We start from the raw sequence: 11,425 nt of genomic DNA on the forward strand, positions 1-11,425 counted from the left end.
CCAGAAGCTTCAAGTAGTTTTGCTTTAGAGTAACTAGCTATGATCTGAGAGCAAAATGAGATTATTTAGGTTATCTTATGTGACTGTTAGAGAAGGGGGACAATGGGTATACCATTGGGTGAGATAAGATAAAATCTGTGATGTTGAGCTGCTCAGGGTATTTGCTGTATTATCTCAAACTGCCTGTATTTTAGGGATGGGTGAGAGTAACTGTGCTTGGAATAGAAAAGCCCTCCTGCACCGAGACACAATGCTGGCGGCTGCAGCAGTGTACAGAGGTAAGGGAGCTGACCGTTCTTCCCAGCCAGGCCCCACTGACCAACTTGTGCCCTGTCATCTTTATCCCCTAAAATTACGTTTTCCTTTCCTGTTAGGGCACCATCAGATTTCTTGTCCTTCCTTTCAAAATGCAGATCCTGTGGCTACGTATCCTTTTTCCCAGCAGCCCTTACTATTTCCTTACTGTCAGCTTCTCGGTGTGGAGGATTTTTCACAAGAGGCATTCTCAGAATCCCATGAGTATTCTAATATTCATTTCTCTTTGGAAGACATGACTTTCATTGAGCAGATTTATTTTTCCTACTTGCATTTTTTTCAGACTCTAACCATGATTTGTCTTTATAGAAATGTACGGAAATGAGGATGGTTCTGTACCTGCCACCTATCAGATCTATTACATGATAGGATGGAAATATCATGATTCACAGGTAATATTACTAAGACAGATCAATTTTTTTCTTAGTGGGTTCATGTTTCCATTTACTAATTATTGTTTGTTTATTTAGGGTGGTTTGTTGTTTTTTAAATATAAGACAGCATTAAGAGGGTTAATTAGGGCTATGATATTTATCAGTTTCTAATATCTTTAATCTTTATCATTATTTTCAGGCGAGACCAGCTAAAAGAGGTTCGGCAACTGTGTCATTTGGAGAGCTAGGAAAAATAAATGATCTTATGTCCCAGGGGAAAAAATCACAATAAATATTTTATTCAATGTTAACATAGTCCAGACTTTTCATCAGTGATGGGTCTTTCACGTCTAAAATTATTGCATTTTGAAACAAGAAGCAATATATAAGCTATTTACTGTCAGACTTTTCTAATAATTAGAATAGCCTAATACTCTTCTATATTTAGTAACAATTTCAGTTTCACATGTTTTCTGTTTTCATATGGATACTGTTATCGAGTAATTTGAGTGCCTTATTTACAAAGTCAGCCCAAAAGCAAAAGATATTCCTATGAAAAATCCACAAATATATTAACATACATAAATTCCTAACTTGTTGGAAAAACATTACCCATGCTGACATTTTGTACCTTTTTCTCCTTCTGATCTTGTGTTATTTCTGTGAGAGGACGTTAGCTGTGGAGATGAGGAGAGTGACAAGTTGGTAGATTCTTTCGTGTTATGGCTCATTTAGAATAAAAATGTAGTCTTTTATAACAACTATTCTAAGATACTTAAGCCAGAATTATTTGTGATACTGTCTTCTTTGCTATGTTCCTCTGTGAAGAGGAACAGAGGATTATGAACCTCTCTAGAGCTCTTAAGTAGTTTTGTACTTTGGAAGAGTGTTTACCTTTACTGAATCCTTCCTCACCTTTTTTTTTTTTTTAAACCATCAGAATTATAATCTTATTTCTTTCTCACCACCATGATCTAGGTGAGACCCCTATCATTTTATATACTACCTTAGTTAAGAGGAGAACATTTTAAGGAATTACAGAGGCAAAATTACATGTAAAGTATCTGCACAGCGATGAAGAGTGCTGTTTGCTTGATTTTCCTTTGTTGTTTGAGGTCTTTGGCAATATTATTCTAATCCAGGTCCACTGTCCCGTTGTCATGATCAAAATGAATTGGAAGCAGTCAAGCTCAGATAGTGTAGAATAGATGGAAGAAGGTGGTGATAAGGCAGCCAGGAGGAAGCTGGGAAGCACCCAAGAGTGAGGACGAGTGTGTTCACCAGTCAGTGCCGAGCCATTTGCTGTCCTTTTCATTTAATGCGCATGGCCCTGCCTCCTCCTCAGCCCTAGGGGAGTTACTGTAGGATTTGCTTCTCTCTGTGTCTCTCCCACCTGCCTTCCCTCCCTCTGCCACACGAGCACCAAGCTCTCCCTGAGTCCAGGGCTATGCCTTACGTGGTAGATATTCAGCTCCATTTTGAATCAAATTAAATTATGTGGAAAATGTACCCTTTCATAGGCTAAGTTACAGTTAAAAACCAGAATTTTGTAGGAGAAAAAGAAATTACTGTTCTTGCTCTCTTCAGTTAGGACATTCATTGATATCAGAAATTGGGATACTCTTTGTGGCTTTTTTGTTTTTTGTTTTTAATACAAAGGAAAAGAATACCTAGGCAGCAGAATTTGGGGAAGGTTTTTTTTAGCTTAATTTTCCGCCTTGAAAGGAAAGGAAAACAAAAAACTCCTACATATTAAAGTGTGAACTGATGCCTAAGGAAAGGACATATTCCACGGTGTCTGTGTTTCCTAAATGACCGGTGTTTATAGGTATTGATATTTGTTTTTGAAGAATGCATGCAGAATTGTTAAGTGGTTATTGCTGAGGACAGGGACTGAGGAACCAGATGTCTCTGCACCTGTCCCAGTGTCTGAATGTCTGTCGGGGGTGCAGGAGATGGGCAGAAGCTAGGAGGGAGGCTTGTACTTTGACTTTTTAATCTTTCTGTAAAATTTGAAGTTTCTTACCAAGGATATTAACTTTCATTTATTTCATGCCAACAGAGAATATGTGGGTGGTGGGGTGCAGCTGGGGAGGAATCTACCTTGAGCGATCTCAAAAACAAGGTCCATTGGTTTAAAAAAATAAAGAGGAATTAACCCAATGAATTGAGAGCACTTATTGTTTAACCTGAGTGACTGACAGTAGTAAAATTATTTCTTTTAGTTAATATCTGCTTGAAGTACCTATTAAGCTTTAATTGTTTGGAACCTTCAGGAAATTTATTTTTCTGAATAGCTGTGTTTTCCAAATGATTAGGGACTCATCCTTTTAAGCCACAAAATTTTAAAAAATATTTCCAAAATGTGTCACATTTTAAACAGTGTATAGAACATAACCATTTCTTTATAACTCAACAGTTATTATCACAACTTTTTTTCTTTATAGCTTTATAACTTTATAACTTGACAGTTACTATCACAACTTGTACTGCATTGCTTGTTCCTACACTGACTGGCCCCGAGAATGAGGTGGTTTGTCTCTTTTCCTGCATTTTTCTTACTTGCTGTCAATCTCAATGGCCTTACAGAAACGAACTTTCTTGAGTCAGTTCTTCTTGCCCTTTGTGATGTGTAAGATTAGAACTCAGATTGGAAGGTTTCTAGGACGGGGTTTAAGGTAGGAAAGAGGGAGGAGGTTCTGCGAGAAGGACTCTTGGAGTAAAATGCATGGGCTTTATTGGTTCCCTTAACAAATCCCCATCGAGACCCATGTGCCGGGCTCCCGACTTTTCTCTGCGCTCTTAGTTGTCAGTCTAACATGGCTTCAGGCGGTGGACCTGGGACATCTGCTGGCTGCTGGGATATATTTTGGATTATTTCCTGGTTATTAGCAGTATTCCAGGTTGCTGGCCTAGAGAATTACAGAGGTGGCAGTATTCATGAAAACTTACATTTTTAAAACAAAGAATTTCTTCAGGATTTGTTGAGATGGAAGCTACCCATAGACACCAAGTTTGTGATATGAATGTAAAAAGTTACAGCTACAGAAAGGTGTACTTCCTGAAGTAGCTATGAAGCAAGTTTTGTTTTCCAAACCCTTTTAGTACCATTTTTATCCACTAGGTGGAAACAATTACAGTATGGCCTATATTGAAGATATAGTTTTTATAACTCAGTGTGTATCCCTTAAGTAAGGATGAAAAAAAAGTATTTAACCATGGATTGGCATCTGTGTAGGAAAGAAACATTAAAAGACATTTGGGGAAAAGAAGAATACTTGGCATAGTGATTATTTTATTCCTTTGTAAATTATTATTTTAGCCTCTCTTGCCTAAGAAGAAAGTTTTGAGGGTTTTTTTTAGAGGGGGGCTCGAGGTGGGGCGGTTGTTATCGCTGCTGTTAATAATGTGAAGTTTATCTTCAGGAAACTAATAAGCGGACCTGCCCTTCCAGAAATTGGGGTACTTTAATTCTCTGCCTGGATACTTGACAGTTATTTATCTCGCTGGTTTAAAAAAACAAATTTGAAGAAAGCGGAAGGTACTGTTGTTAACAAATAGGGAAATAATGCTTTGGCGTCTGTGGTGGTTTTAAAATCTATCCACAGATTCTTTGATACTCTTTTCTCCAAGAGGTGGAGCTTCATTCCCCTCCCTGTGAGTCTGGGCTGAATTCAGTGATTCGCTTCCAACAAATAGAATATGGAAGTGATGGTGTGTCCCTTCTGAGGAGGTAGTAAGAGGCCCGCTTCCTCCTCACTGTGTCTGAGATCACAACCTCGGGGAGAGCCAGCGCCGTTCGTGGAGGGCATCAAGCAGTGCTCGGGAGAGGACGGCGCAGACCTGCCAGCGAGGGAGCCAACCTGGGGGAGATCCTCCAACCCCAGTGTGACTTTCAGGTGACGCCTTGAACGGCAGTCTCATGACAGACCATGAGCCAGAGCCACCTAGCTAAGCCACTCCACGTTCCTGACCCACAGAAACTGAGATAATAAATGTCTGTTGTTTAAGCCACTGTGTTTGGAGTAATTTGTTAACACAGCCTTAGATAACTAATATGCTCACTTTGGGAAAAGTTAGGTGCCCAGGGTATGCCAAGTTGTTCCTTGAAGTATAGAACATATTCTGCTTACTTGAAATTGTATAAAGTCAGCATAAACTACCATATTACCTTTGTTCTCGGGGAAAACTGGGCCCGAGATACGCTTACCTTAAGGTTTGAGTCCATGGTATCTCGAAGTAGAACTAACCTCCCAAGGTACATTTAGTAGGCTTCAAATTTCATTTCCTAGGAATACATACGAGGATCAATTTTCTAGAAACCTGATGGGGCGAGTCCATAATGAAACCCGGGAACGTGAGAAGGAAGGCACTGACCTTGAGAGTTCAGTGAGGTAACAGCGGCTGTGGTTTTCTCAGTCAGTCCCTCCTGCCTCAGCTGTTGAGTTGCTGACAGCTTGTTATCAGGATGGACTGTTGATGCTGCGAGCTTGTTCCAGGCTCTCAGGTGAGCACAGCGCTGTGGAAATGGTTAAGGGTTTTTAAAAGCCAGAGTCGATCTGTCTTGGTCCTGCAGGCCATTGCCAAAACCCGGCAAAGATAAACTGCCTACACTTTCAAGTCCGGGTGTAATCCGGCCGGTTCCCGGACTCCTTGTACAGGAGTCTCGTGCGTGTGCTCAGGACAGCCAGCACTCGTTGTGTCAGAGCCAGCCCTGCAGAAGAACCGTCCGGGGCAGCTCCAGGTCACAGTGGTAGGAGCCTGGGCTGAGACTGGGAGTAGGAGACGGCGGGGAGGAGAATCCCAAAGGAGGACTTGGCAGCCCTTGCCAAAAACCCAGAAGTAGAGGGAAGGGCTGGGACTGGGGGCTGGGGGGGGTCTGGGTTTAGTCCTGGCCCTACTGGTTCCTGACACGTGGGCCGTCACCATCTCTCTGACCTCAGGATTTTCATCTGTAAAATTGCAGGTTTGGTACTCAATCTCAAAAGAGGCCACAGGCCTGCCTTCCAAGAAAGTTCCTGAGGGCCTTTTTCAAACGAAATGTTTTTCCACCCTCCACCCATTGGTTGAGAGTCAAGGCCACCTGGAGCCCCTGTCACTGAGGGGAGCATGAGACATCCCTCCTCTACGTTACGGTGGGAAATGGCTGTGAGCCATCGAGCAGGATGATTTCAGAAGCATTCAGCTCAGCCCGAGGATGTGGGTCCCAAGACAGAAGTAGCCAGGATTGCCCTCCCATCCTTGCAGTTTCTCAGTCTCCATGTTGACATCTGGGGACTTCTTTTCCCTTCAGTGTTAACTTTAGATTTCATCTGAAGCCAGCTAAGCTTCTCAGCAAAAGCAGCTTCACTTACCCTGTACCAAGGTGCTGCGGGTTGGCCAAGCGCTCCTTTTGAAACAATGTGTATTATGCTCCTGCCAGGCAGTGTGCTGAGCCTCTGATAAGCATTCTCAGTTCTCATTTCATCAGCACAGCTCCCTATCGAGTAGATACTAGTTCTACACTGTCCCCATCTTGCAGATGAAGAAACAAGTTCACAGAGGTTGTGACTTCTCCGAGGTCACATACATGGCAGAGCCAATATGTGACTTCAGTCTTGTATGGGACAAAGCACTTAATTTTATCACGCTGCCTTCTTTTGGAGGCCAGAGCCTTCTGTGTGAGAGACCACTCTTTTCTCCATGTCTCCACTCCCCCCCATAAACATACATCCCAACCAACATATGGGAACCAGGCAGGTGACCCCATCCTCTAACACATGCTCAGCCCTGTGCTGGGATCTGTCCCTGTGGAGCCACCTGCCCTCCAAACTCTTCCAGGTCCCTTCCACTCTCAGCTCAGTCGGTTATCCAGCTCAACTTAATCTTGCCTTCTTGTCCCAGGCCATCCTGAACTTTTGTGAGTTCCATCTCCGTTAGCACTTTATACGATGTTTTCTGTCCATAAGTTCTGCCTTTCGGCTAAGTGTTCAACCCCTTGAGCAGTGCTACTGCTATAACCAGGGTTCTGTCAGCCGCAGAGATGGCCCAGACGGACTCGCTGCCAGGCAGACAACGGGGATCCCCGTGAGCCCATCAAGCAGCGGGATGCTGGAAAGACAGGCAGTGGGCACCGGACACATTCAGCTTCAAATTCCAGGGATCAGCCACTTGGTTGGGATTCCAGGCTAAGCTCTTATCCCGGTGGAATCTGGGTATCATGCACAGCACATGGACACGGATAGCAAGGGGCAGGTGGACTGGAAACAGGGAAGGAAACAGGGAAGGGCTTCGTCCTGGAGAATAAGATTAGAACCGTGATGTGAGGTCACATCAAGGCCTACATCAGAGATGACTGGGCCTTATATTGTGGGCTGATAGGTCTCCAGGCCAGGCAAGATGTCCAGCTGTCATTAGATACCAGGGTGGCCCGGTAGCGTGATCAGCATGACTTATGAAATCAGACCTGCCTGTTGAATCCCCTTTCTACCACTAACCAGCTTACCTTCTGTAAGTCACCCAACTGCTGACATGCGCCATTCCTAGACACATTAGTACATTGCCCAGCAGAGGGTAAATGCCCTTTCCGAAGGCTTGGAAAGCCAAGCTCATAAGATGACTTACATGTCCGGTGCAGTAGCCCTCAGATTACAGAGTGCCATTAATAGGTGCTACAAAAGAAGGTAGCAGTTAGAGCAGGGGGAGAGGAAGAGTTTCTGGAGCTAAATATGGCTGGAAAAGCTGGGTCAAACAAAATTAAATGGATATATCCTATAAGACTTCTCAGAATCTTTAATGTGCTCATGTTGTGACTCTCCCAGAGGAGTCTATATTTTATGGCATCTTCCAGACTTAATGACCCAATAACCCTTTTATCAAGGAGCACCCTGCAAGACTTTGAACATGTTTGGGGAAACATTAGCCTAGCACAATGCCTGGCATTGTGAAGGCTTGTTAAATAATTTGAACGGTTGCAGGAAAACTTAACATTCAGTTATCTTGCAAAAGTTGTTTATGAACTTTCTCAAGGCAATCCAGTGCAGTGGTTAAAAGCACGGACTCTGGACCTGGTCCTCCTGGCTGTGTGGCCTTGGACAAGTTACTTGACCCCAGCTTCCTCTTCTGGAAAAGAGGGAAGATGATACAGTATCCTCCTGGGAAGGTAGTTGTAAAGCTCTAATGAGTTAATAATACATTCGGTTAGAACAGTGCCTGGCACATTATAAGCACGATATGTTAGCTATTATTTTCCTAGATAGAATGAGTTTTAGAGAAGCTTTCAGGAGCAGATTATTGACTGCTGTTGTGATGCTAGCTTACCATTTGTCCTACATAAAATCCCTCTTGCTCACACAAGAAGATTGATCAATAAACAGATGCCACTTAGAGTCACTATTCCATTTTAAAAAAGAATAAGTCATAGGACCTCAGACAGCTGTTTTGCCTCTATGGCAAAATCCAAATCTCAAAATATAAGAGATTTGCTCTAATATTCTATTACGTGAAGATTGAATATTCTTTTTTTCCAGAGGCACTTTATCTTTACTTAGAAATTATTTTCTGATCAATAAAACACAAATTAGGATAACTCATTTCACACAAGCACATACCACAAAAGATGTTTCCATATCAAAACACAGGTACCAATGCTGGATGAAATTAATTAGGTGGCGGGAAAAAAAGGAACAAAAGCTAAGAATTGAAATAATCTCACAGCCTAAAAAGTAATTCTATTCTTGCCACACATGGAAAGATTTTAAGGCGTTTTTCTGTTATAGATCTTAATGTTATACCTGAGAGGCTGGATTGGAATTATAAAACTTTTGAGGTGTGAGACATCAGAGAAATCTTTCTTAGTTTGCAGTTGAGGAATCTGAGTCCCACAGAGAGACTGACATGCCTGAGGTCATTAGCTGGTTCTGGAGGACAGGCCTGGAACATAGATATTCCAGAGTCTTGTCCAGCGCCCTGCGGCAGGCCTGATGTCACTCATGCAACCCCAGCAGAGCTGAGGCCCAGCCACTGCACCCACCCTGCAGGAGGTACATTTGTGAACGTCCCTGGCACAGCTCTCCATCCAAGGGTCTTCGGTACTGAGTCTTTTGCAAAACCCAGGGTCACCCCCTTACACCGAATTTGTTTAGAGCACATTTCAGTGTTGCGGGTTACAGTAGACCTTGACCTGGGCTCTGTTGCCTGGCTCCCACCCCCAGAGATTCTGGTTTAATTTGGCTTCGGGAGTTTTAAAAGGTATAGAGCCTGCTCCAGAGCATCCGTTTTCCTGAGGAGAGAAAACTGTATGAATCACAGATAAACTCCATTTTAACCTCCCTTGCATTGTAGTTGGGAACTCTGAAGGACCAGCTGCTGTGCTAGTTATAAAAACATGAGTCATTGTGCACTTCGTGACGAGCCTTGTGTTGAGAAGAGGGTGGGTTGGACCAGGTTGGATGTGAGGAAGGTGGGCGCGGGCAAGTTGGTCATCCAGTGCTAATTGAGCACCTAATATATCTGAGGCCCTGGATACCTAGAGATGAGAAGGCCTAGCCACCACTCTCACAGGGCTCGCAGCTGGGCTGGCTGGACACCACGGGGAAGCTGACACGGTGTATTTTCTTGCAACCAAAAGTACTCTGATTGAGACACTTATGTGAAGGCTCTGCGCAAAATAGTGCACGGTGACCAGTGGTCAGTCACCGCAAAGCCGCCCAGGTGCGGGCAGGTGCGCAGTCCATGCGCCACGGTGGTGGGAGCTGCTACAGTGGAGGCTCTGGAGCAGAGGCCCAGAAACAGACGTTTGAATGATTCAAACACCCTAAACCAACCACTTGCTCTTTCAAAGCCTGTGGCTCACATTTACTTGGAACAACGCGCTGAAACAGGAAATTGATGCGCTCACGCTGCCCTTGCTCCTGTATTTCAGGCAGTGCTCTACTCTACATAGCAAGCCGCAGAGTCTCTCCTTCCACCCCGCCTGCAGCTATTTTCACAAGCTTTACCTCCTAGGAGCTCATCTTTCACCCAGTCTTGGAACCGGGGCTCACCTTCCACGCTCCCCTCTTTGCACTTATCCCGTCTCTGATGTGCTCACATTCCAGACACATGAGAGCGATAACTGCACGGGCCTCCCGTCCGTTAGGCTCTGACCTGAGGTTTGGATGCCTGCTCCTTCCTTTCACATTTGTGAATGGGGCTTTTATCATTCCTTTGGAATTGGAACTCTCTAGTAAGTTAGGGATTGTGTCAGGAAATTGTAAACACTCGGACCTCAGACAAGCCTGGGTAGTCAACAGCCAGGTAAATGACTGTGGCTAGTATGTGTGTGTACAATGTTTACAAAGCACTTGTGAAGTCAGGCTAATTGAAATTGCAAAAATCTCCAGTCAGGTAGGAATTAATCCTATGTTATGGAGGAAAAACAGGTTTGGATAAATTATGCCCAAAGTCATAGAGCTACTAAGGGACAGAGCTGGATCTCAAACCCAGGCTTGGTTCCAAATCCATTTCCCTCCCCTTTCTGATCATGGTTGACATTTTTTCTTTTTTTTTGGCTGTGCTGCGAGGCTTATGGGATTTTAGTTCCCCCGACCAGGGATGGAACCCGGACCCTCAGCAGTGAGAGCTCAGAGTCCCAACAACTGGACTGCCAGGTAATTTCCCATGATTGACATTATTAATTAACTCTTTTCCTGTCCCTAGTTTGGGTTTTCAAGTAGGCAAGCACAATCTTTTCCTACATAAACACCCAGCATTTTGGCTGGAGAACCAACTGCAGGGCACTGAAACCACATTGAGTGCTATCAACTCAGCTGTCCGCATATTCCAAGCAACTTGCCATGAGCTTCTAGAGAATATTACAAGTTACCATTTATGGAGTTTATTCCAGATGCCGGACCCTGTGATAATTCCTTTACATACGTTATCCCATTCGTTCTCATACCAGCTCTCTAAGATCTCGAAGATCTTCCCACTTTGCAGATCAGGAAACTGAGGCTCAGTGAGGGTGAGATCCAAGACTGGCCCTTCACATAAGTCATGGGCCTCCTGCACTCTTCTCTCCCTGTCCCCAGCACTGGGCCGCAGCTCTGCTTCACCTGTCAGAGGAGACAAAGAACCGGGCCCTTTAGCCTCTGTTCTAGGAGGCTGGTAATTTCTCCCTTTACGGATACTCCAAAGGGGATTCCACAGGGGTCCAGTGAGGAATGGAAGAGAGGGGTACAAGCTGGAGAGACCCCAAATGGTGCCGTTCACTGCACAGCTGCTAAGGGAGCTTTGATAGAAGGCCCCCCGCTGAGGAGGCTCTCAGTCCCCCTGGCACAGCAATGCCATGAGGAATTTCGGCTCATTGGAGATAGAATGTGGTTCACCAGATCACTCCCATAAGACAAAGCATCTGTTGTAATTTTTGCCTTTATCACATTCTGAGGGATCTGTGTTCTTGCCATCCCAAAACTCCCCTTCTCCCGACTTCAGTATGTCTGTAGGAGCCAAGAAACCCATTTGTCCTCTCGAAAGGGGACAGGCTGTCACAACCACGTGAAAATGGGTGGTCTTTATACCTAACTCAGGACTAGATCCCCAGGATGAGAAGTTTGTAAGGAAATCTTAGGTGATCAGTCTCCAGCAATCCCCTCTTCACCAAGTGGTCACCTCAACTAAGCAGGAGATCTGGAATGGTTTCCCAGAGGATGGGTCCCAACCTTTGTCCATTTTCCATCACAGGCCTATATGGGAAATCAGCAGCAGACTCCTGAGTC

At 44.3% G+C, this 11,425-nt stretch overlaps 1 protein-coding gene across 4 annotated transcripts in view; it reads left to right on the forward strand.

Moving 5' to 3' along the window:
- Positions 1-1,985, forward strand: part of NDUFAF5 (NADH:ubiquinone oxidoreductase complex assembly factor 5) — a 33,678-nt gene extending 31,693 nt beyond the window's left edge. The window contains exons 10-12 of one of the 4 annotated variants that reach the window (XR_003793380.1): positions 195-278; positions 625-707; positions 889-1,985. Coding sequence is in view for 1 of the 4 variants with exons in the window: in XM_029222375.1 (XP_029078208.1) it covers positions 195-278; positions 625-707; positions 889-981 (260 nt within the window). In the remaining 3 variants the exon portion in view is untranslated. Of the gene's footprint in view, positions 1-194; positions 708-888 lie in introns of all 4 variants that reach the window. The other 3 variants (XR_003793379.1, XM_029222375.1, XR_003793378.1) reach the window with 3 other exon arrangements.
- Positions 1,986-11,425: the final 9,440 nt, after the last annotated feature.

Source organism: Monodon monoceros, unplaced genomic scaffold, assembly GCF_005190385.1.
Source record: "Monodon monoceros isolate NGI ecotype Baffin Bay Population unplaced genomic scaffold, NGI_Narwhal_1 Super_Scaffold_13, whole genome shotgun sequence".
In the NCBI taxonomy this organism is placed as follows: domain Eukaryota; kingdom Metazoa; phylum Chordata; class Mammalia; order Artiodactyla; family Monodontidae; genus Monodon; species Monodon monoceros.